General features: G+C 35.3%; 1 protein-coding gene across 2 annotated transcripts in view; it reads right to left on the bottom strand.

Moving 5' to 3' along the window:
* Positions 1–27,175, bottom strand: part of SCAPER (S-phase cyclin A associated protein in the ER) — a 569,517-nt gene that overhangs the window by 400,651 nt on the left and 141,691 nt on the right. Inside the window, exons 9-15 of one of the 2 annotated variants that reach the window (XM_044231262.1) lie at positions 25,134–25,396; positions 21,113–21,346; positions 16,012–16,182; positions 9,414–9,489; positions 9,051–9,168; positions 8,666–8,777; positions 5,875–6,015 (exon numbers count right to left, since the gene is read on the bottom strand). In XM_044231262.1, coding sequence (XP_044087197.1) covers positions 5,875–6,015; positions 8,666–8,777; positions 9,051–9,168; positions 9,414–9,489; positions 16,012–16,182; positions 21,113–21,346; positions 25,134–25,396 — 1,115 coding nt within the window. The remainder of the gene's footprint in view (positions 1–5,874; positions 6,016–8,665; positions 8,778–9,050; positions 9,169–9,413; positions 9,490–16,011; positions 16,183–21,112; positions 21,347–25,133; positions 25,397–27,175) is intronic. The other variant, XM_044231263.1, reaches the window with a different exon arrangement.

Here is a 27,175-nt window from a genome sequence, read left to right as displayed (position 1 = left end):
GCAAATTCCAAGAGCAGGCAAGAAGACACAGCAGAAAGGAAAAGGGTTACCGCCATAAATCAGGAAAATGATATCTTCCTCATGAGAAAATTAAAATCAACTGTAATTATGAGTGGATGTTATAACTGAAAATGAATCAGTGACACCATTAAGAAACTGAAAATAAAAGCCAATTTTATATATTGAATAACACCAAGATCTAAGATAAAATCAGGTTCTGAATAAATCAGGCTACAGTAATGGTCACTATCAACTAAACAGTGACTTATTTTCAACCATCTGTGTACACAAAAAGAAGGAAGGAATTTGAAATGACAATTTACTCCACGAATTCACAAAAAGTATTATGAGAAAAAAATTATATCTTGATTAAATAACAGGACTGAAATGAATGTCTTTGGTATATATGTCTCAAGAGAATTAAATTTCTAGTAGAACTTAAGTATATTTTTTAAAGCCAGTAAAAAAAAATGACTGAATTATTAGCACTCTTGGATTAGTAACAACACAACAAAAATGCATTGAGGAAAAATTAAGAAGTAGAACACAAATGGGATATGGTGTTCTACAATTCTAACATTTTATCAAATATTTACAGTACACCAGAGATGGCACTGACTGCTTTGAAACAAGCATATACTAATTTAATCCTTTCCTCAAAATTTTTGAGATGTAGGTAAGGTCATTCCTAATTTGAAAATTAACAAATAGGGTAAAAGGTAAAATAACCTAAGGTCGTTCAGCTACTAATTGGTAAAGTCGGGACCTGAATTCAATTCTTTCCAACTCTAGAGACTTCAGTCTTCAATATGACAAAAAATTACTTTTGAAGAAGGAACAATTCTTTGATGAATGTTGAGCCAAAGTTCCTGATTCTAAGAATTGCCTGGAGGACCTATAAAAAATAAAGTTCTCCAGGCCCCACTCCAGCTTACTGAAGGACCCTGCAAGGACAGACCTTAGAAATCAGATGACTGTTACGATCAGGCATCCTTGGAAAATACTGGAATGTGACAAAACCAAAGGCAGAAAGAGATTCTGTCTCATAAATTAGTATGTCTGGGTATGAAATTATATGATGAATTTCATGAAAACTTTTTTAGATATTTATGCAATTACCCTAAGAGCAATTCAATCATAATACTTTTTTAAAAGATTTTATTTATTTACTTGAAAGAAAGAGTGAACATGAAAGAGAGCATGTGAGAGAGAGAGAGAACACATGTGGGGGGAGGGCAGAAGGAGAGGGGCAATCAGACTTCCCACTTAGAAGGGAGCCTGACGCAGGGCTTGATCCCAGGACCCTGGGATCATGATCTGAACCAAAGGCAGAAGCTTAACTGACTGAGACACCCAGGTGCCCTGACATACTACATTCCAAAATGGAGTTTCACAGATTTTTGAAGAGAAGCAATAAAAATTAAGAGAATGGATTGGGTAGAAATTGGTAGCATAGTTTTAAAGCCCTGTTCATATTTCCATAATTTTAGTACAGACTCTTGATTCAGTTTACCTTGATTATTAAGAATTTTTTTAAAGAATTTTTATTTATTTATTTGACAGAGAGAGATCACAAGTAGATGGAGAGAGAGGCAGTCAGTCAGAGAGAGAGAGAGAGGGAAGCAGGCTCCCTGATGAGCAGAGAGCCCGATGCGGGACTCGATCCCAGGACCCTGAGATCGTGACCTGAGCCGAAGGCAGCGGCTTAACCCACTGAGCCACCCAGGCGCCCCAAGAATTTTTAAAATTACAAAAGACAGCTCATATTCTCAGGTAAAGACAGCCAGCAGCTTGACCATTCACCTTGATGGAGAGTTTTTAAACTGTAGTTTGGGTTAATATGCTTATGAAGCCACTATGGCTTAATAGAACTATAATTTTATAAAGTAAACATATTAAGCAATTTGACAAATCAAAATTCATTTAACTCATATGAAAAGAAGACCAAAAAATGAGAATACTAAACCAAAACCACAGTTGTAAAAGCAGAGGCTTTGGAACCACAAAGACCTGGATTTTAATTCTGGCTGTGTGACCATCAACAATCTACCTTCAGATTGCCCCTCTAGAAAATAAAGATAATAATAATACATAGTTCAAAACTTCCACTTCCATCCCTGAGTGACAGGGTCCAGATATACCCTCTCAGCTTAAATAACTAAAAAATTAGGAAAATATATAAAACATAAATTCAATTGATGTAATATATCGAATATCAAGAGAACAAAAAACAAAAGCACACTATTTTGCAACAGATGCAGAAAAGCAATTTGACAAAATCCAACATCCCTTTGTGATAAAAACACACAACAAAATAGGAATAAAAAGGAACTTCCTCAATCTGATGAAAGGCATCTATAAAAACACACACCTAAAATCATACTTTATGATGAAAGACTAAATACCTCCCATAAAGACTGGGGAAAAGACAAAGATATCCTGTCCACGTTTATCACTTCTAATCAACACTGAATTTCAGGTTCTACCTAAAGCAAAAAGGAAGAAAAACTAATCAAAGACAACCAGGTGGAAAAGAAATAAACCTATATCTATTTGCAGATAACATGATCGTGTATATAGAAAGTCCTAAAGAATTCACTAAAAAGCTATTAGAAGTAAAGAGTCAGTTGAAGCAAGGTTGCAAGAGACAAGACTAACATATAAAATTCAACTGTATTTTTGTGCACTAATAATAAATGGTCTGAAAATGAAATTAAGAAAACAATTCCAATTTATAAGCATGTCTACAAGAATACATATTTGGGAATAAATTTAAATAAGGTGACTTTCATACTGAAAACTTCAAAGCACTAAATAGACATATACATCAAAGGGATACAATACTATAATGGTAATCAAGATAAAGTGGTATTGGCATAAAAATAGGCACAGAGACAAATGAAACAGAATAGACAGTCAGAAACAGACCCATACATATGTATGGCAAATAGCTTTTCAACAACAGTATACAGCAATTCAATATAAAAAAGATAATCTTTTCAACAATTGGTACTTGAATATTGGATATCCCTACGTAAAAAATGAATCTCAATCCTACCTCACACCATATACAGAATTTAACTCAAAAGGGAACATAGACCTCATTGTAAAATGTAAAACTCCTACAAAAAAATTAAGAGAAAATCTTAGTGACTATAAATTTAGGTAAAGATCTTTTATTTATTTATATTTTTTAAAGATTTTATTTATTCATTTGACAGAGATCACAAGTAGGCAGAGAGGCAGGCAGAAGAGAAGAAGGGAAGCAAGCTACCCGCTGAGCAGAGAGCCTGACTCGGGGCTCGATCCGAGGACCCTGAGATCATGACCTGAGCCCAGGCAGAGGTTTTAACCCACTGAGCCACCCAGGTGCCCCAGAGATTTTTTATATAGGACACAAAAAAACACAAAGTATAGAAGGAAAGAAGTTAATACATTGGACTTTGGCAATTTTTAAAACTTCAAAACATACTTTAAAGAAAAGGAAAAGACAGGATGCCTGGATGGCTCAGTCAGTTAAGCATCCGCCTTCAGCTAAGGTTATGATCCCAGAGTCCTGGGATCAAGTCCCACATCAGGCTCATTGCTCAGTCTGCTTCTCCCTCTACCTTTGCCTGCCACTCCCTCTGCTCATGCTCTCCCTCTCTCCCTCTGACAAATAAATAAATCTTTTAAAAAAGAGAGAGAGAGAGAGAAGAAAAGGAAAAGGCAATCCAAAGACATAAGAAAGTATTTACAGAACATAGGTCTTAGTATCTAAAATACATGGAAGTCCTTTAAGAAATCTTTTCATTTATGACAACATGGATGAAACTGGAGGGCAAGATGCTAAATTAAATGAGCCAGACAAAGAAAGACAAATGCTGCATGGTATCACTTATATTTGGAATCTAAAAAAAAGTTGAACTCATAAAAACAACTCATAAAAACAGCCCCTTGACAGGGGCTGAGAATGGGAAAAGAAATAGGGAGAGGATGGTAAAAGTGCTTAAACTTTCAGGTTTAAGATGAATAACTTCTGAGGATCTAATGGGCAACACGGTGACTACAGTTGATACCACTGTAGTGTATAAATGAAATATGCTAAGAGAATAGAATTTAAACATTCTCTCTCTCTCACACACACACACACACACACACACAGATAAATAAATGATGTGATGGATGTCTTATTTAACCTGATGAGGGGAATGCTTTCACAATGTATATGTATATCAAATCATCATGCTGTATACTTTATATGCCTTACCATTTGTCAATTATATCTCAATAAAGCTAAAAAATGTAATAATAAAACAATCTAACTTTAATAAATAAGATGTTTGAATACATATTTCACCAAATAAGAGATAAGGATATGAAATAAGCACTGAAAAGATGTTCAAAAATGAAAATTAAAACCAAATGAGATATCATAGACACATAATAAAGTGGAGTGGCTAAAATTACAATGTGTAACCATGTCAAATGTTGGTTAGAATGTGCTTAATTAGAACTCTCCTCCACTGCTGGTAAGAATATCTAATACCACAACAATCCCCTGCTTTTTGAAAGTTCTCATTATACTACTTTGCTTTTATGAGAGACCTACACTAGCACTTGTTTTTGCTAACCAAAAGAAATTCAAAGAGGATGTCTACTTTATGAAAAAAAACAAAAAAACAAAAATCATGTTCAGTGTCTGTTTTTACAGTGAGCCATTATAGAGTCAGCACACCCCGAACAGTATGAGCAGCGCTACCCAGCTCCTTCCCTGGAAACTACACTCAGCATCTCAGCATCAGGCCACCACAGTTTTGAACTGTGTTTGTGAATATCTGTGCTTTGTCTCAATTTATTTTGTGCATCCATTAGCAAGATGTGTCAGAAAAGCCTAAAAGATATTATTTTTCCATATAAATTAATGGTAATTGCATCTTTATGCTATTTTAGATTATAAAAAGTTTCATTGGAACACTCTACTTTCAGATAGTGGGGGGAACCTATATAATAACCACTTTGGAAAACCATATGTTAAATATGAACCTATTATGTGCTATGGTGAGTGCTGTGAAGTGTGTAAACCTGGCAATTCATAGACCTGTACCCCTGGGGATAAAAATTATTATATGTTTATAAAAAATTAAAAATTAAAAAAATACATGAACCTATTATAAGGCTCTGCTATTTCATTCTTAGATATTTACCCAAGAAAATAAAAGCACACATCTGCACAAAGACTTGTACATGACAGTTCACAGCAGCTAGATCTATAATGGCCAAAAAACAAGAAAGTAAACAAATAGCTATCAACAGGTGACCGGATTAACAAATCATGGTATTTCTACACAATGGTATACTTCTCAGCAATGAAAAGGAAGTGATACACACAATAGTATGGATGATGTCCAAAGTAACTATGTTGTGTGAAAGATGCCAGAGGAAAAGAATATATACTGTATGGTTCCATTCATATAAAATTCTAGTGAATGCTAACGTCCATAGTGACAAAAAGCAAATCAGCAACTGCACAGTAACAGAGTTGGAGGAAGGAATGAATACAAAGAAGCGTGAGCAAACTTCTGAGGGCCCTGAAACTGCTTCTTATCTCCATTGTGCTGAGGTTTCAGGAAATCATACATGTCAAAACTCATCAAACTGATGCTCTACATACATGCTATTTGTTGTCTGTCAATTGCACCTCAAAAAAGCTGCAAAACATTAATATACATCTTAAAGGATTATTGTAAGTATATGATTTTGCACCTAATGTGTTTTAAGCGAGCCTATTATTCTGGCACAGAATAATTACTTCACAAATATCAGCCTCTTATATTAACAACTGAAAAGAGAACTTAGGGAACTAATTCAGTGTTCAAAGTACCTAAGATATACCTTAGCTTCTTCCTCTTGTGCTTTTTTAACAATTGCTTGTAATTGCACCTCTCGTTTAAATTCAGCATGAAGTAATTTCTCTTCCATCATCCTGCGTCGTTGATCTAATAATTCTTCCTTCCACTTCCGGACATCTTTCTCCTATACAGAGTGAGATAATCACACATAGTAATTTAACAGATAAACAGCTTAGGAATTACAAAGTCTAGAACCTAGAAAGCCCTAAAGGAGCATGACTTGTGATTTAGAACCCAGACTAAGAAGCCAGACTGCTTGAGTTCACAACTACCTTGGTCCCTTGCTAGCAAAAGCAAAAGTTGGTTCAACATGAGTGGGAATAAAACTAACATTTCAGTTGAATTTCAGCTATATAATTATGTGCTTAACCACCTAAAAAAGTATAATGTGGAAACAGCTCTGGATTAGGAGCTAGAAGACAGATCTTTAAAGCTCTTTGGTCAGCCAATTATCAGTCATATGCCACTGGAAACAGTACTTTACCTCTCCTAGACTCATTTTTCACACCTGTAAAATGGAATTCAGTAACTGTCCAACTCTGTGAGCTACAAAGAAGTCTGGTGATGAGACCACATATGAAAACAGTGCTGAAACTATAACCTATTATACAAACAGAAAGTGGATTTATCATTAAAATCAAAGAGAAACTTACATAAATGGAAAATTAAACCAAAGAACCTCTAACATCTTGTACAATTTCAAGAACTTATTATTCTGTTTGCATGAATACTGGCAGATTATATTACATAAGAAAATAAACTATATAACTTTATGTGTCTTAAAGATACAGTAAGAAGTGCCCGGGTGGTCCAGTTAGTTATGCATCTGCCTTCAGCTCAGGTCATGATCTCAGGGCCCTGGGATTGAGCCCCACACTGGGCTCCCTGCTCAGCGGGGAGTATGCCTATCCCTCTCCCTTTCCTTCTGTCCCTCTCCGCCCCACTCATGCTCACCTGCCCTTTCCCAAATAAATAAATAAAATAAAGCTTAAAAAGACACAGTAAGAGGGAAGTTGTAGTTATGTTACAACATTTCTCTAAAACTAAAAATTAAATAATATATTAACTCTTACAGAACCCCATAACATAGAGTCTGTTTTTCATTTAATCATTCTAAATTATTAAAATAAAAATAATGACAAATTCTTGAGATTCAGGTAAAGATAAAAGTCGCAGATTTCCTTCTTTTTCTAGTCAACTTTTCTACTGTACAAAACTTAGAATCTTATACTACACCTCATTTTAAAAAATATTTGGATTATTTGATCCAATTATCTCTCCAAAATTTAAAATATACATTGTAAGTAATGCAAATAATATTTTTTTGAGATTTTATTTTTAAATAATCTCTGTACCCAACATGGGGCTCGAACTAACAACCCTGAGATCAAGTCTTTCACATGCTCCACCAACTGAGCCAGCCAGGTGCCCCAAAGCAAATATTTTTCATCTTTGTATATTAGTACTCCTTTCTAGTACTAGAAGATAACAAAGGAGCTCACCTATACTATAACAATCACATATCTTTTGACATGTTATGATAGGTACTTAAAGTACGCAGGCTCCAAGACGGCTCCCACAAATCCCAGTCACCTGGTATTCAGATCCTTCTGTAATTCCCACCCACAATGGAATACAGCAATGACCAATGGAATACAGCAAAAGTGACAGCATATCACATCCACGATCAGGTTATAAAAGGCAATGCAGCTTCAATTTTGGCAGCTCATTTGTTCTTTCCCTCTCTCCGTCCTCATCTCCATCCCCAACCCCTTCGCCTTTCCTCCCTTTCTCCTGGACTGTTTTCTGTAGGAAAACAGGCTGTGGAAAGTCACACATGACAAATAACTGAAGACTGTGGTCAACTGGTAAGCAGCACCTTAAGTCTGCCTATAACCACATGAGTGGGTCCAAAAGTGGATCCTTCAGTTCCAAATGACTGACCCCAGCAAATAGCATGACTGCAAACTCATGAGAGACTACAAATAAAAATCATTAGGCCAGACACTCCCAGGTTCCTTGCCCACATATACTGTGAGCTAATAGACATCTGTTGTTTAAAGTGGCTTAGTTTTAAGGTCATTATTATACAGCACATGTAAATAATATAGTACTTGCCTATATCTGGCATGTTGAAGTAATAATAATGATCATACAATGAGCAACCGTCATCCTAACACTAGGCTACTATTATACATAATTGCCACAGTTAATCATCATGTCAAGTTAATAATTATAATTGTCATTTTACAAATAAAAAAACTGATATGCAATATTGACAAGTAACTTGCCCAGGGCAATATTTTATCATGTGGAAAAACCGGGATTTGATCCCTGGTTGGCTATCTCCAGACCCGATGCTCTTCCCACTCTATCACACTGATCAGCTGAGAATCTCTTCTATAAATTCAGTCAGTACTCCACTTATTCAAACCTGATGATCTGAGGCTCAAAACTATCCTACCAACCATCCTACACTGTCTACAAGACTCCCCAAAGAAACACCCCCATAAAAATGGCAAAAGACAAAGCACAGCTTAATAACTTATGCCAATTCTGCAAACATCAAAATTATTAGCGGGTTTAGAAATGTCAACTTTTTTCTTTTTGTAGGCAACCTTCTGTAATTCAAAAGGTAGAAATGCTTTTGTTTCCTAGAAAATTTAATTATTTTTATAGTTCTGCTAGCTTCTCTTAGACAAAAAAAATAGTCAAGTTAAAAATCAGCCCATCAATTTAAGGCTATCAGAATTTTCTAAATATTAAAAACTCACCCTTTCTAATAATTTCTGCAGCTTTAATGTTTTCTCTTCACGTAACTTTTCCCTTAGCTGCTGTGCTTTCATTTGCTTTTCTTCATGTTTCTTCTTAGATTCTGCAATTGTTCTATTAACACAAACAAATGGAAAGAAGACACAAATGCTTACATGATAAAGCCAAAAATATTTCCTTTAGTCTTCAACATTCCTAAAGTAAATATAAAAAGTATACAAACGTAATTCTGGTCTAACGTTTCAGGAAAACATTGTCACTTCTCAATGAATCTGTAACTATCCTGAGTAATGTGCCTTATAATGTTGTTTAGCAACTCTATTTAATAATCAAGAGTAGCTATTTTCCCTTCTGTGAAACATTTCAAATTAATTTTCAAAGCCCAACCTTTTACGAGATGGTGAGGAAAGTTTTTCATGCATGTGAATTCCATGGCCTGGAGGTCTAGCAGGTTCCTCCTCTACAATATCCCCCCATGATGTATTTTGGCGCCAAGTTTCACGAGCTGCCCAAAGAAAAGAAAACCACTGTAACTGTTTAACCACACAGTTCTGTAAAACCAACATTTGAGAACAGAATTTTAAAAAGCATCAGCATTCCCACTCCAAATTATTTATTTTATACATAAACTCCCATTTAGTAAAATAATCTACTTTAAATCCCTCTAGCTACACACAGTGTGCATGTATGCACGCACGCGCGCACGCGCACACACACACACACACACACACACACACACACACAGAATACCTTCATAATCTGCAAGGACATCATTCCAGTCCATTGACAAACCACAGAAAGATACACTCCCACTGCCCATGCTGGCCTAAAATGTAATAAGGAAAAGTGAAAAAGAAATACTTGAACATAATTATAACCTTAAAAAAATGAACTGCAAATGTAATTTTCCTAATACATTTAACAAACAGTTCAAAACCAGAAAAAGGTTATATACCTCTTTTAGTTATACTAATCACCAAGTTAAAATATTATAGTCTATACGTTTTAAGAGGAAGATAAACCTACTTTTCTTTAACAGCAGAAACAAATCAAGTAAATTTAAAAGAAACATATTGGCCTCATATTATTACCACGTAACTCTGCCATATTCATAATACACATGAGAAGAGCTCAAGATTATTCTCTGGGTATTAAAATTTAATAGAAAAACATTTGAAACATTTTTAGTTATGTCCATTCTGTTAAAAGTCCCTCTTAAGATTTGCAAATGACAGTACAGACAAAAGGTTGATATCCAGGATCTATAATGAACTCCTCAAACTCCACCCACAAGAAACAGACAAACACATCAAAAAATGGGCAGAAGATATGAACAGACACTTCTCCAATCAAGACATACAAATGGCTATCAGACACATGAAAAAACTCATCATCATTAGCCCTCAGGGAGATTCAAATTAAAACCACATTGAGATATCACCTTACACCAGTTAGAATGGCCCAAATTAACAAAACAGGAAACAACATGTGTTGGAGAGGATGTGGAGAAAGGGGAACCCTCTTACACTGTTGGTGGGAATGCAAGTTGGTACAGCCTCTTTGGAGAACAGTGTGGAGATTCCTCAAGAAATTAAAAATAGAGCTTCCCTATGACCCTGCAATTGCACTCCTGGGTATTTACCCCAAAGATACAGATGTCGTGAAAAGAAGGGCCATCTGTACCCCAATGTTTATACCAGCAATGGCCACGGTCGCCAAACTATGGAAAGAACCAAGATGCCCTTCAACGGATGAATGGATAAGGAAGATGTGGTCCATATACACTATGGAGTATTATGCCTCCATCAGAAAGGATGAATACCCAACTTTTGTAGCAACATGGACGGGATTGGAAGAGATGATGCTGAGTGAAATAAGTCAAGCAGAGAGAGTCAATTATCATATGGTTTCACTTATTTGTGGAGCATAACAAATAGCATGGAGGACAAGGGGCGTTAGAGAGGAGTAGGGAATTTGGGTAAATTGGAAGGGGCGGTGAACCATGAGAGACTATGGACTCTGAAAAACAATCTGAGGGGTTTGAAGTGGCGGGGGGGGTGGGAGGTTGGGGTACCAGGTGGTGGGTATTTTAGAGGGCACAGCTTGCATGGAGCACTGGGTGTGGTGAAAAAATAATGAATAATGTTTTTCTGAAAATAAATAAATTGAAAAAAAAAGTCCCTCTTAGCAACATATAATCTGAGGGCTTAGTGACAGCAAGGCATTATCATTTGCTTTTTATTAGTGGAAAAGAAAAAAGTAAAATACCTTAGATTCTATGTCAATTTCTGCAATTAAAATCTGATTAATGTTCTTACTTTTTTTTTTTAAGATTTTATTTATTTATTTGACAGAGAGAAATCACAAGTAGACAGAGAGGCAGGCAGAGAGAGAGAGGGAAGCAGGCTCCCTGCTGAGCAGAGAGCCCGATGCGGGACTCGATCCCAGGACTCTGAGATCATGACCTGAGCCGAAGGCAGCGGCTTAACCCACTGAGCCACCCAGGCGCCCCAAATGTTCTTACTTTTTTGAAAATTCAATTTATCGTTTGGTAAAATGACTTTTTACCAGCTTATCAATGAAATTATGTGTAACAAATTCCAGCTTATCAATGAAATTATGTATAAAAACACTTTATAATGGTAAAAGTGCTAAAGAAGGATTTCCTATTGTTTTTGTAACAAGTGTAAGTCCTTCTGGCCCTATGAATTTTATTTCTAAATGTAATTTTTTGAACAATTATGTTAAAAATTCTAAAAGGCCACAGAAAGAACCCAACGTGGCGATGAAGTAGGAGGACCCCAGGCTCATCTTGTCCTGGGAACACAACAAGGTAACTATCAAATCATCCCCTAGATATCATCCTGAAGACTGACAGGACAAACTCTAACACTAAAGGGAGAGAAGAGGTCACAATGAAGAAGACTGGAAGTACAGAGACATGATTTAGGGGAGAAATGGATCAGATTGCTGATACTGCAAATGGGAGAGAGCACTGGTCGCAGGGAAGGGCGAGAGAGACACAAGCACAAAGGGGCATGCACAAAGAGAACTTTCCCGAAAGCCCTTGGTTTGGAAAATGAGAGAGGCTGAATTTTGTGAGTTCTTGCAACCAGCAGGGCTTAACAGATTTGGAGTTTTAAAAGCCAGCAGGCTTGGCTAGGATGGAGCCCAGAGGGCACAGCCCTGCTCCTGGAGAGAAGACAGGCAAAAAACCAGGGGCAGACAGTGTGGAAATAGTGGGGCACACCTGGGGCACACAGTGGGAGATTATTCACTATTCTAAGAGCATTTCCTTGAGGTGCAGCACAGTGTTCACAGAGATGCCTCTCTGGGAACAAAAGAGCTAGAAAGAGCCATTTCTCTTCCACATCCCTCAGCATAAACACAGAGCCATCTGAGGGAAGAAGTTCAGCACCAACACTGCCTGCCTAATTTGCTTACATCATGCCCTACACCCCTGCACTCTAGCAGAACTGCACTTTTTGGTCAAGCTTGCCTCAGTCCCAGAAAGGTAGGCCCCTCCCCACAGAAGATCAGCATAAACTCCTGCCCAGATCACAAACCCTGAACAGAGTTCTGCAAGGCCTCAGTTCAGAGAGTTGGTGTCAGGTCTCAATTCACAAACATACCAGAGCACATCTAGTTAAAACTCACCACATTCAACCCAGAGATTAAACAGTGTCCCCAGTAGGCATGGAGAGCCTCTGCATACAACTGGCCTGAAGCATAAAGCAGCTAAAACACAACAGCAGAGCACACACATACCAAAGATATTCCATGAAGTGCCAGACCTGAGGCACTACATGACCTCTTCTTCAGAAAGCCATTACTTTCAGGAGACATAACTGGCTTTTTTTTTTTTTTTAAAGATTTTATTTATTTATTTGAGAGAGAGAGACAGTGAGAGAGAGCACGAGCGAGGAGAAGGTCAGAGAGCGAAGCAGACTCCCCATGGAGCTGGGAGCCTGATGTGGGACTCGATCCCGGGACTCCAGGATCACGCCCTGAGCCGAAGGCAGTCGTCCAACCAACTGAGCCACCCAGGCGTCCCATAACTGGCTTTTTTTAACACAGGGAAGAAGGCAGAGACTTAGACAAAGTGCCAAGACAAAGAAATGTATCCCAAATGAAAGAACAAGATAAGGCCATGGCAAAACAGATATAAGTAACATGCCTGATGGAAAATTTAAAGCAACAATCATAAGGATATTCACTGGCCTTAAGAAAAGAATAGAAGACACCAGTGAGATTCATGACAGAGATAAAAGACAATAAGAGATGAAGAATTAATAAATGAGATTGGAAACAGGCTTGATGCAATGAAAAACAGGCTAGAAGAAGCAGATAAACAAATTAGTGACCTCAAAGATAAAATAATGGACAATAATGAAGCCAAACAAAAGAGAAAAAGAATTATGCAACACAAGAATAGATTTAGGAACTTGGTGACTCCATTAAATGTAAAAACATCTGTTTTATAGGAGTCCCAGAAGAAGAAGAGAGAGGGGAAAAGGAGCAGAAAATTATTTCAAGAAATAATGGCAGAAAAGTTCCCTAATCTGGGGAAGGAAACAGACATCCAAATATAGGAGGCACAGAGAACTCCAATCAGAATCAACAAAAGCAGGCCAACACCAATAAATACTGTAATTCATTTTGCAAAATAAAGTGATAAAGAAAAAAATCTTAAAAGCAGCAAGACAAAAAAAGCCCTTAACTTACAAGGGAAAACCCATAAGGCTAGCTGGAGATTTCTCAACAGACACCTAGCAAGCCAGAAGTCAGTGGCATGATACAGTCAATGTACTAAATGGAAAAAATCTGCAGAAAAGAATACTCTACCCAACAAGGCTATAATTTAGAAGCAGAGATAGAGTTTCTCAGACAAATGAAAACTAAATGAGTTCATAACCTCTAAACTGCCCTGCAAGAATTATTAAAGGGAACTCTTCCAGGGCAAAGGAGAGATCAAAAGTGATAAAGACAAGAAAGGATCAGAGAAAATCTCTAGAAACAACTGTAAAATGCAATAAATATGCATCTATCAATAATTATTTTAAATGAAAATGGACCAAACACTCCAGTCAAAATAAACAGGGTGTCAAAATGGGTTAAAAAAAAAAACAAGAGCCATCTCTATACTGCCTACAAGAGACTCATTTTAGACCTAAAGACACTGGCAGATTCAAAGTGAGGGGATGGAAAAACATTTGTCACACAATACTTATATCAGACAAACCAGACCTTTTTCTTGTATCGTTTTTATCTTATTTCGGTATCAGGGTAGTACTGGCCTCGTGGAATGATTCTGAATGTGTTCCCTCTATTTCATTATTTATAAGATATTGACAAAGACTGTCATTTTTTTTTTAATGTTTGGTAGAATTCACCAATGAAACCATGTGGTCTTGGGCTTTTCTCTGCTCAGAGATTTCAGATTCCCAATTCAACTTTCATTCTTGTTATTGGTGTACGAAGACTTCCTACTTTCTGGATTCAAGATTCATGATTCAATCTTAGTAACGTGTATGTTTTTAGGAATTATCTATTTGTTTTTTTCCTAAGTTATTGATTTGTTAGTATATAATTGTTTATAGTAATCTCTTATGAACTCATCTGTTGTATTATTTTCTCTTTCATTTCTCATTTCGGTTTTTGACTCAAAAAATTTTTTTTCTTAGTTATATAGTTAAAGCACTGCCAATTTTGTTTCTTTTGGTGGGGGGAACTGGTCATGACTTTCAATGTTATGTTACTATTTATTCTCGTCTCTATTTTATTTATTTCTGAATCTTCTTTACTTCCCTCCTCTACTAAATTTCAGCTAAGTTTCTTCTTTTTCTGCTTCCCTGAGGTATAATGTTAAGTTGTTTACTTCAACTATTTTTCTTTTTTAAAGATTTTATTTATTCACTTGACAGAGATTACAAGTAGGCAGAGAGGCAGGCAGAGAGAGAGAGGAGGAAGCAGGCTCCCTGCTGAGCAGAGAGCCCGATGCGGGACTCGATCCCAGGACCCCGAGATCATGACCTGAGCCGAAGGCAGCGGCTTAACCCACTGAGCCACCCAGGCGCCCTCAACTATTTTTCTTAATACAAGTATTTAAAGCATAAATTTCACTCTAATGTCTGCTTTTGCTACATCCCATAGGTTTGACACATAGTATTTTCTTCTTCTTTTCTTTTGAGACTTATTTTGATTTGCTATCTCATTTCTTATTTGTCCCATTACTTGTGTAGTAGTGTGTTGTTTAATATTTACATTGTGGATTTTCCCACTTTTATTGTGGTCTTTAGTTTTGTACCACTGTGGATGGAAAATATACTTGGTATGATCTCAGTCTCCTTAAATTTGTAGTATTTGTTATGTCTCTTTTTATATTATTTAGCCAGGGGATTCTTCAGAGTGTACTTAAAGAAAAATGTGTATTGAATTTTTCTTGGATGGAATCTTTTATATATATCCTTTAGAACATGTGTTCTGCAGTATGCTTCAAGTAAAAAATGTTCTTGTTAGGAAAAAAAATACGTTTAACTTGAGGGTACACATTTAAAATAAAGTATATCAAAGGTGGAGGGGGATGAAACAGGTGATGGGGATTAAGAGTACACTTATCATGATGAGCAATGAGTAATGTTGAGAATTGCTGAATCACTATACTGTATACCTCACACTAATATAATACTGTATGTTAACTACAGTGTAATTTTATTTAAAAAAAATTAAAAAATTAAAAATAGAGCATCCCTATGACCCTGCAATTGCACTACTGGGTATTTACCCCAAAGATACAGTTGTAGTGAGAAGAAGGGCCACCTGTACCCCAATGTTTATACCAGCAATGGCCACGGTCGCCAAATTATGGAAAGAACCAAGATGCCCTTCAACGGAAAAATGGATAAGGAAGATGTGGTCCATATACACCAAGGAGTATTATGCCTCCTTCAGAAAAGATGAATACCCAACTTTTGTAGCAACATGGACGGGACTGGAAGAGATGATGCTGAGTGAAATAAGTCAAGCAGAGAGAGTCAACTATCATATGGTTTCACTTATTTGTGGAGCATAACAAATAACATGGAGGACATGGGGAGATGGAGAGGAGAAGGGAGTTGAGGGAAATTGGAAGGGGAGATGAACCATGAGAGACTATGGACTCTGAAAAACAATCTGAGGGTTTTGAAGGGCCAGGGGGTGGGAGGTTGGGGGAGCCAGGTGGTGGGTATTATGGAGGGCACATATTGCATGGAGCACTGGGTGTGGTGCAAAAACAATGAATTCTGTTACGCTAAAAAGAAATAGATAAAAAACATAAATAAATTAAATTAAAAAAATAAAAGCTCACAGAAAAATCACTGTCATTGTCAGTTTCAATATTAATATCATTGTTTTCTTCTGCTTCAATTTCTCTGGTTAACTGTTCCTCTTCAGCAATAGCACTAGCAATGGCTTCTTCATTGGCCTTTTCTAGACGATCTGCTAGCTCTTCCTTTTTAGCAAGAACTTCTGCCATGGACTGTAAAGTTAAAAATAAACAAAAGAATTATCAGTTGAGTAGAAAGTTATTCTTTCTTTATGTTCTAATGACACATTCAACAGTATACAAAAAAGTAGCATTGATCTGGAATTATAAAATGTGGGGTTCAGTATAGGTTCAACCACTTGCTACCTGTGTGACTTAGAAGCTTCTTAACACCAAAAGCATATTTTGTATTCCACAAAATGGTACAGTAATTCATGACTTACCTTCTTTATCAACCGCTATGTATGAGAAACTGTGAAGTTATACAAATGACAGATATTATTAATTTCAAAGTATGAATCTAGTTTGAATGCCAAAATTCAAAACAGTTATAGATCAAATATCTTTAAAACAAAAGAAAAATATATAAAGGTAATAAGGAAAGATTTTATTCTGTAATGGTAATGTTACTTTCTGAACATGTATATGTAACTTAAAAATACACATTAGAAAAAAGTATAAATAACATGCAACTAAATCATTAATTAATAAATTCATATGATAAGCTAAAAATGTGTACTAGAAACTCTGAAGTAAACAATGAAATAATAAACAGTTATGACTAATAAGCCAACAAAGGAGATAAAAATGGAATTATCAAACATAATTAATCCAAAACAAGAGAGAAAGAGAAGAAAAAGGGGGTGAAAAAGAGGTGAGCCATAGAGAAAACAAATCATACGATAGTATATTTAAAGGAACCATATCAATAATCAATAGAGTGGAATAGTTTAAACACCTTAATTAATAGAGATTGTCAAATGGGATAAAAAGCAAGATCCAAACATATGCTGCCCAAAAGAAACTTAACTGAAATATCAGAATATAAACAGATTACCAGTTAAAGTGCTACAATGCTAACACTAATCAAAAGAAAACTGAAGTATTAATACCAGACTTCAGAGCAAAAATATCAGGAGGGATAAAAAAGGTCATTTCATAACGATAAAAGGTTTAATTCATCAAAAGGACAAAACAAACATAACCATTTATGGACTTAATAACAGAGATTCAAAATACATGAAGCAGAAATAGACTGAACTACAAAAGTAAATAAACTTAATGCAAATGTAAACTGTGGAAAAAGCCAAAATGTCCTTCAACAGACAAATGGATAAAGAAGGTATGGTCCATATATACAATGGAATATTACTCAGCCAGCAGAAAGGATGAATACCCAACTTTCGTATCAACATGGTCGGGACTGGAGGAGATTATGCTGAGTGAAATAAGTCAAGCAGAGAGAGTCAATTATCATACAGTTTCACTTAACTTGTGGAGCATAAGGAATAACATGGAGGACATTAGGAGAAGGAAAGGAAAAGTGAACTGGTGAAAATGCAGAGCAGGAGATGAAGCATGAGAGACTATGGAGTCTAAGAAATAAACTGAGGGGTTTGGGGGGTGAAGGGATAGGTGAGCCTGGTAGTGGGTATTAAGGAGGGTACATATTGCATGGAGCACTGGGTGTGGTGCATAAACAATGAATCTTGGTATACTGAAAAAATTAAATTAAAAAAAAACTTAATGGGAATATAAAAAGGTGCTACCAGTTTGGAAAACAGTTTGATAATCTCTCAAAAAGGTGAAACATAAAGTTTCCATATGTGCCAACAATTCCAAGATATTTACCCTAGAAAAATGAAACCATATATCCACACAGAAACGTATATACAAATATTTAAAGCAGCATAATTTATAACAGCCAAAAAAACAGAGACAGCCCAAATGTCCTTCAAGTAATGAATGGATAACATGTGGTGTATCTATACAATAGAATATTATTTGGCCACAAAAAAGAATGAAGGCTAAAACATCAATGAACCTTGAAAACATCATGCCCAGTGAAAGAGGCCAGTCACAAAAGACCACACATTATATTCCACTTCCATGAAATGTTCAGAACAGACAAATCTATACAGATAGAAAGCCGTCTGTGGTTATCTAGGGTTGGAAGGATGGAGTGAAAGGGAGTGACTGCTAATGGGTACTGGGTTTCTTTCTGTAGTGATGAAAGTGCCCTAAAACTGATCATGGTGATTGTTGCACAACTCTGTGAATATGCTGAAAAATATCGAACTGTAAAATTTAACTGGGTAAACTGTATGCTATGTACATTTTACCTCAATAAAGTTGTATTTTAAAAAAGAAACAGTTTCACAGTTATATTCAGAGATTTTAATATCTCTTTCTCAACTGATAGAACATGTATTGAAAACTGGCATGGATCTAAGAGACCTGAACAATACTCTCAACAAAACTGACCTCTAGGTATCTTTGTAGGAGAAATGAAAGCATATGTTCAAAACAAAGACAAACGTTCATGGTGCCATTTTTCATAACAGAGAAACTGGACTCAAACATCTGTCCACAAGTGAATGGATGGATGAACATTCTGTGTGGATGAATATACTGTGTTATACGCATACAGCAGAATACTTCTAAAGACAGTAAAAAGAATGAACTATTAGTGCACAAAACCACATAGATGAACCTTAAAATAATTATGCTGAGTAAAAGAAGCCAAACAAAAGATTATATTACTCTATTTACATAAAGTTTTGAAAATACCAATCACTATATAATGACAGCAGAACAGTCATGACCTGGGAAGGAAATACTGGGAAGGACAGAAAGGAGGGATTACCAAGGGAAATCTGAAAACTTTCGGAGGAAATCAGTATGTTCATTTTCTTGGTTGTAGTGATGTTTTTATAGGTATTAACACATCAAAATTTTAATAATTTGTATATTTTAGATACCCGAAGTTTACTGAAAATCAATTATACTTCAATAGAGGTATTAAAATATGCAAATGCTTAAGCCCCAACTTATAACTGAATTGGTTTAGAATGCAGAAGGGCACTGGTATCTTTATTAATGCTTTCTCCTCCCTCCCCAACTTCTATCTACTCTCTTGATAATCTGTCCCACCAAAACACAAAAGATTGCTTCTGGGGAATAAAATGGGGGGGGGAAGGGAGTTTAGATGAGAGACTAATTCTTTGCACTATAAGCTTCTTCTCTATAAACCCTAGATTATTATACAAACTGACTGTTGTTAATGTGCAACAAAGACTTTACAACTTAAGAACAATTTAAAGATCCAAATATTAAAGTTGAATATATATAACTTTGCAGAAAGTTCTCACATGAGCCTATTTGCTCTCCCAATTTTATTTTCCCCACATGTACATTTCTATTTAGTCTCTGAAGATCTGAAAAGACTTTAATGTAGAAGTACAGCTTATGGATGAAATAATGATTCAATTATTCATATACAACTTTTAGTATTTTCACACTGTGAAATTCAAATAAATATCTACATATATCACTTTTTAAATTTCCAAATTTTCATTAAAATTCCAAATTTTAGTAAATCTAAAAACACAGATCCATTGTTAGCTAGGTTTTATATTACCACATTTTTACAATAGTGGCAACAGTTGACCTTAAAGTAGAAAGGTTCTAAGTCATATTTTACCAAAATTTCTGTTAAATGAGACAACTGCAGAGTTTTACCTTTAACCAGCTATATGATGATACTTATTAAGAAAGAAAACAGTTTTCTCATCACTGCAGCAATTCTCTATAATCCCCCACTGAGAACCTAAACAAAGAAGTACATCTAGAGCAAGCCAAAGACTTATCTCTGCCAAGACAAATCAAAGAACAAAATTTTTTTTAAATCTTAGTTTAATTAAAATTCCTCTAACAACTCTAAAAATAGATGAAGAGTCATATATAAAGCAGACTACATAAAATATATAAATCTGATTCTTAAAATAGCCAAGAGTTTTTAATATTCTACCACAAGCTTATTTACATATGTGATCAAAATAAATGGATGAAAGAAGAATTTTTAAATACTTTTTTAATGCTTATTTAAGTATGGGATCTTTTCCTTTTGAAATATAATTCTCACAAAATAAGTAACAATATGGTATCTAGCTATGAATATAAAAAATATAAAAGCGATCAATTTCTAGCCCATATATTGTCTAGTATTTATATGGTCACAATTATATTCAACCTTTAAAAACAGTCACACTGAAAAAGCCAAGTTAAAATACAATTTGCTCTTTATTCCTTATTTTAAAATTTTAACTGTTTTTCTTATTACTATAACCCTTATTTTTCTCTTAACCCTCATCAAGTTTCATCTACATCTAATGTTATTATGTCAAAAAAATGTATAATTTGGTCTAATACCATATGTTGATAGCATCTTTCAGCATGATGAGGCCTTAAGTTTTGAAGAAAACGATAGTATATAGTTGCTATCTAAAAAATAAAATTTGAGTAAGTTTTCTCAACAACTGTTTATATGTGCCTACTTCTTTTGAAAGTCAGTTTTAAATTAGAATGACCCATTCTGGATTATCCTCAGGTCAAGTATCTTAATTCTAAAGTTGGAAACAGAAAGACATGAAGATAAATAAGTAGTCATCCAAATACATAAACTTCTAATTCCAAATCAACACATTTTAAAATTTCCACAACAGAAATGGTAAGTAAATTTCATCTTAAAGACCAACTCCAAGCAAATGATAGAAGCTAGAGAATTTTTAAAAGTGCAGTAGGCAGCATTTCCCATCCATCAGAGTGCTAGATGTTGCATGGAAGACTTTATTGTTACTGGTTTCATTTCTTAATGCCAGACTAAGGAACACTTGATCAGATCACAAACTGAATGATTTTAGCAATAGTTATTTAACTTGGACAGTCTCATTTTCCTCCTCTACAGAACAAGAAGAATCTTAACTATATTAAAAGCTTGCTATAAGAATAAAATGTTAAGCTGAAATAACATATATAAAATGCTTTATAAACTGTAAAATAACACACAACACAATTTATTATTATTACTAGGGTTTATTCCCTTTTAATATATTTACTCATAATTCTGATAAGTTGTTCTTACCAAGTTAGCAGCACTCACATTTGAAATCTCTGAAGGATCCATTTCAGTTTCTATCCCTGCTTTTTCTGCTGAAAATAGGTCATTTGCTTGCAAAGGAGGTGTGTCAGCTTGCTGAGTAATTGAAACACACTCTGTATCAATATGAACAGCAGGTATTTCAGAAGTTCGCACAGAACTGTCTTGTAAAGTACTACCGCCAGAGTTCTTGACATCATCCAACGTACTCACTGTGAACTAACAAAACACATTTGCAGAATGACTCAGAGATAATAAAAAAATTCTCACAAACTACTCCATTCTAGAAAAACTGATTATACTAAACCTATCAACTAAAGCAGCAGTGGACTAGCCAACAGATGACCCATTCGTCTTTTTTGTAAGTTTCAAGTTTAAAAAAAGAAAAAAAAATTAAGCAGCCACAAATTTTATTTGCACACCTACTATGTATATAGGGTACTGTCTGAAATGCTTTATGAAATTAAGCTATATTATAATTACATTTTTAGTAATGATTCTTGATGAGTATTTTATATAGCTCACAAAGGAAATTCCAGTTGAAAGTATGATATTTTGTCTTATATTCAAATAACTAAAGATATTTATGTGGTTTTTCCAAAGTTTGTCTGCCGAATATCAAATGAAGGCACTTTTCACCAAAATACACACTTTGAGGGCATTTTATTCAAAACATGACACTTGCTCTCTTTAAATAACATTAGCAAACCTTAAAGTATCTTTCATGTAAAACTACAATGGTACACAATACCAATTCTCAGATTTAAAGAGAAATATACCATAAAAAGTATAGTATATCATAGCATGAAGTCTCACTACTTATGTAATTCCTATCTAGATTTCCATATCCTCCTCATTACCCTTTAGGAATACTTAACACATTAAACCATTTAAATCAAATAAAATACTGTCTTAGGCCAAATACATATCCATTTTTTTAACTTTCCAATTTAGTAAAAAGAAACAAGTTTTTATTTTCATATTATAACAGAGTATAGAAGAATGCTGCTGTGTTTTCCAATTATATTCAGAGTAATAAGCTCCAGGTAGAACTATAATCTAAAATTGTGAATTTAAAATCCACTAATATCACTATTTAAATAAACATTAGATAAATACTGCAGTGGCTATAAAACTCCGGTTTGATTAATTATTTATATAAATATTAAACTTTGTCAAGTCTTATAAACTACTTTAAAAATTCTATTGGTCAAAACTTAGAGTGTCTCTAAGTGTTGATTTTAATATAAGTATTATTTAAGTTGTATCACATTGTTTACATTACTATCGACATTATCTATACATTAGTCACCATAGTTTATAATCTTCTTGGCAATATTTACATTAGCATTACTGATGTTTACAATATAGTCAACCCTGCATATTAAAAAATCAGTATCATTTATACAACAAAATCAAAGCTAAACCATAAAGTAATATTGAAAAATACATAAATATGCTAATTCCATATTTAGAACAACAGTGGAAAAATTCTATCAATTAGCTTGGATACCAATAGCAATGAACTTTTTCTTTTTTTTCTTTTTTTTTTTTTTTAAAGATTTTATTTATTTATTTGACAGAGAGAAATCACAAGTAGACGGAGAGGCAGGCAGAGAGAGAGAGAGGGAAGTATTGAAATATTTTAGCAATACTTTAATTACTCAAAAGCTATATGTAAGGATTATTCCTAAAATCCCAAATCATGTAAGCTTATTCATTACACAAAACCAATGAATTATTGTATTGTTAAATTTTATGACTAAAATAAATGTTAGCAAAAATGCTAGGTGTTAATGTTAAGTGATTTCTTTTTCTGTTGTCTTTGTTCTTACTGGTTTTCCTCATTCTCCTTTCTTCACTGGACAAAACGACAAGATGGAAAAATTCACATGAAAAGAAAGAAAAGGAGGCAGTACTCACTGCCAGGGATTTAGTCAATAAGGATATAAGTAAGATGTCTGAACTGAATTTAAAACGACTATAAAGATACTAGCGGGGCTTGAAAAAAGCATAGAAGACACTAGAGAATCTCTTACTGTAGAGATAAAAGAACTAAAATCTACTCAGGATGAGATTAAAAATGCTATTACCAAGATGCAGTCCCAAGCAGAGGTCATAAAAATGAGGATGAACAAAGCTGAACTATATGTTAAGTGATTAAAAAAGATTTCTTGGGGCGCCTGGATGGCTCAGAGGGTTAAGTGACTCTTGATCTTGCTTTAGTCATGATCTCAGCATCATGAAATCAAGCCCTATGTAGGGCTCTGTGCTCAGCAGGGAGTCTGCCTGAGATTCTCTCTCCTTCTCTTTCTGCCCCTCCCCCACCTCGCAAGCCTCACTCTAATAAATAAATAAATCTTTAAAAAAAAAAAAAGACAAAACCAAATTTGAAAAAGAGAGACTTCATCAAGTTTAACATTAAAAGCTTCTTAAAGGTATACCCCCAAAAAAGTACTGATTATTTTCTATGTGTTTAGGACTCTGCTCCATAATGTGGGAAATTAAAAGGCAACATAAGATACTTCTCACAAGGAGCTTCCAATCTCACATGGGCATATATACATTAAGGAGTTACAGAACATCAGGAACAATGTACAAGTAAGAGCCATTATCATCATTAAGAAGAAAACCATGGAAGTTGAGTAGAGTTTCCAGTAACAACAAATATACTAGAGGTAAAGAAAGAAAACATTAAAAATCGGACACTATTCTAAACTGAGAAATATTATGACTATTTTACAACTCTTCTACTTAGCCCCTGTGTCATCCATAAAGTACAATTTAAAATAAATTTAAATAAATAAAGTACATATTAAAATACAATATCTCCTGTATTTCATTTTACATAAAATTATACTAAATGAACATGAATCTTTATATAAACAAATCCCTGAAAAATTCATTCCTTCATCAAATAAGTAAAATAAATTTCAAATGGACTAATAGCAGAAATACCGAAAACAACAGCTCTAAAGAACTGTATTAAATATCAGCAAATTATTCTACACTGGATTACAGGACATAAAAGGAGAGCAAGTCCAAAAAGATCCTTACGTTCATCATTATTTTTAATAATACTTCAAATGAAGCAGAAGGATGCCACTTAAAACAAAAACCAACAATCTTGGGCAAATTAATATCATATGCCTCTAGATGCCCTCTCATAGCAATCGCTTTATTTCTGTCAAAAATACATAAGCTAGGGCGCCTGGGTGGCTCAGTGGGTTAAGCCGCTGCCTTCGGCTCAGGTCATGATCTCAGGGTCCTGGGATCGAGTCCCGCATCGGGCTCTCTGCTCAGCAGGGAGCCTGCTTCCCTCTCTCTCTCTCTGTCTGCCTCTCCATCTACTTGTGATTTCTCTCTGTCAAATAAATAAATAAAGTCTTTTAAAAAAATACATAAGCTAACTTGGATAATGAACTAACTGAAAGACATTCTACAAAAAAAGAAATGCAATGTATTCTTCAAAAATATTAACAGTGTAAGACAAAAATAAAAACTGCCCCAGGTGAAAGATGTTTAAAAAACAACAACAACAAAGCTAAATACAATGAGTGATTTAGACATTGGATCATGGCTAAGGGAAAAAATTCTATAAGGAAATTACTGGGACTCAAATATGAATTATAAATTAAATGAAAACACTATACAGATGCCAAATTCCCTGAATTTTACAATTAAAATGGTTAAGAGTTTCTTTATTCCTTGGAGATACATGCTATATTTAAAGTGAATAATTATGATGTTTGCATTTTATTCTCAACTGTTCAACATACAATATGTGTTTGTGATGCATCGATACAGAGAGAAAAGAAAAAAATGAGGTAAATTTTAATCTGTGAATCTAGGTAAAGGGGGTATAGAAGGGTTCATTGTTCATTCATGCAGCTTTCCTGGAGATCTGAAATATTTCACAATAAAAAGTTAAGAAGGAAAATAAGACATTCCAGCATAGACATATCCTTTATAAAAAGGCAGTAAAAGGATTTGCAGAATGTACTACCTGGGTTCTTTCAGCAAGAGGATGGTCACAAAAGTGTAAGGAGTCTTTGGACTGAAATTCTATAGTATTAGAAAGTCCATCTCCAGCAAATTCACCTTTCTGTATGCTTTCATCAGGTAAAAGATGTATATTTTCTTTATCACTGTCATCCTTTGACCTTAATGTTTCTGTTGCTACTGAAACTTTTGTCATCACTGCTGTTGATCGTGAACGAACAGGCCTTCCTCTTTGAACAGTCTCCCATCCTTCAGCATCTTTCCGTTCTATGCAATTGAGGGAAAGAAATAAATCAAGACTTATTTAGATGATATTTTCAAAAATCTATAAAATAAAAACATTTCCAATCTAATTCCCACTAAATGTAACTAATATACAAACAGGACACTAATTTCATGCAAGGCATAATGTGTGTGTGTATGTGCATGTGTAGCGTCTAATACAACTACACTGTGGGGTAGGTATAATTTTCTCTATTTTACAAATGACAAAACCGAGATTCAGATTAAGACTGCCATATGGCCACAGAATCAGAAAGTAGTAATAAGCATTTATATAGTGTGTACCATGAGACTGATGCACTATCAACTATGCTAACGAGGTACCTTATACAGTGTATACTATATGCTAATACTGTTCCAAGTGTTTTACACAGAATAACTCTTAATCTTCACAACAACCCTGTAATACCAGTACCATCACCCCAAATTTTTTAAATTATTTTTAAAGATTTTATTTACTTATTTGTCAGAGAGAGTAGAGAGGGAAAACAAGCAGGGAAAGCTCCAGGCAGAGGGAGAAGCAGGCTCCCTGTGGAGCAAGGAGCCCAATATGGGACTTGATGCCAAAGCATGACCTGAGCTGAAGGCAGACGTTCAACCCACTGAGCCACCCAGGCGTCCCAAATCATCCCAAGTTTATCATTGATAAAATCTATTATTGTCATTTCATTTATCCCTTTGTCATTCAGAAAAATGATACAAAGAGAGATTAAGTAATTTCCCAAGGTTGCATGCCCAGGAAAGGTAAAGCCAAGATGTAGCAGGAACTGGAGTTGCTTATCACTTGACCTTTTCCCCCACCCCTACGCTCAGTGTGGCCCAGTAGGAAGATGAACCTCCATATCCACTTAGCAGCAATGAGACTGAATGAAGCAGTGCAAGTCAGAACTGAAAACAGTGGTCCTCCCTAACCCCAGGGTCAGGGGGGGCCCAATGGAAGCACAGCCTCCACTTCCATTCAGCATCAAAGGCAGAGTGTGAAATAGGGACTAGTCAACATTCTGTTCTCCCCCTTCACCAGTATCAGCAGATCCCTATAGAAAGCTGAGCTCCCACTATACCAACATTAATGTAACAAAATGAAGTGCTGGAGGGCAGGTTTACTTGGCACATGGATCTCCCTTCCTCTTGCCAAGGAGGGACCTAAGAATCCACCTCACCATACAGCAACAAGATGGCAAGAGTTGTCCTCCCTTCAATCACAAACACATATTGTATACTAAACATTTCCTTCCTTCCTGGCTCAGTGGGCCCCAAAGAAGGGATGAGCTTATACAACCAGGAGGAGCCAAGGAGATGATAAAATGTGGTGTATCAGTTTTGCTGGGAAAGTGTCATTGAGAACAAGAACAGAGTCTCAGGGACCTGTGGGCCAATTATAAAAGAGGTAACATGTGTCACTGGAGTCCCCGAAAGAGAGGAAAGAGAGTGCAGAAGAAGTATTTGAAGAAAGAAAGGCTGAAAACTAGCCAAACTTAGTGAAAGACATAAACTACGGATTCAAGAAATTGGGAAATGTATCCTCCCCAAATCCAGGCTAAGACACATCATAATTAAACAACTGGGGGGGGGGGGGAGAAGGAAAGAAAGAAAAAATTATTGAAAGCAGCCACAGGGAAAAATATATTATCCATAGAGTAACATAAATTCTAATGGCAGCAGATTTCTCCTCTGAAATACTGCTGGCTGGGAGGAAGTGACATGTCTTTCGGGGACTGAAAGAGCTATCAATTGAAAATTCTATATCCAGTGAAAATATCCCTC

This window comes from Neovison vison, chromosome 13 (genome assembly GCF_020171115.1).
Source record: "Neovison vison isolate M4711 chromosome 13, ASM_NN_V1, whole genome shotgun sequence".
Lineage (NCBI taxonomy): Eukaryota > Metazoa > Chordata > Mammalia > Carnivora > Mustelidae > Neogale > Neogale vison.
This window is presented reverse-complemented; position numbering and strand designations above follow the sequence as displayed.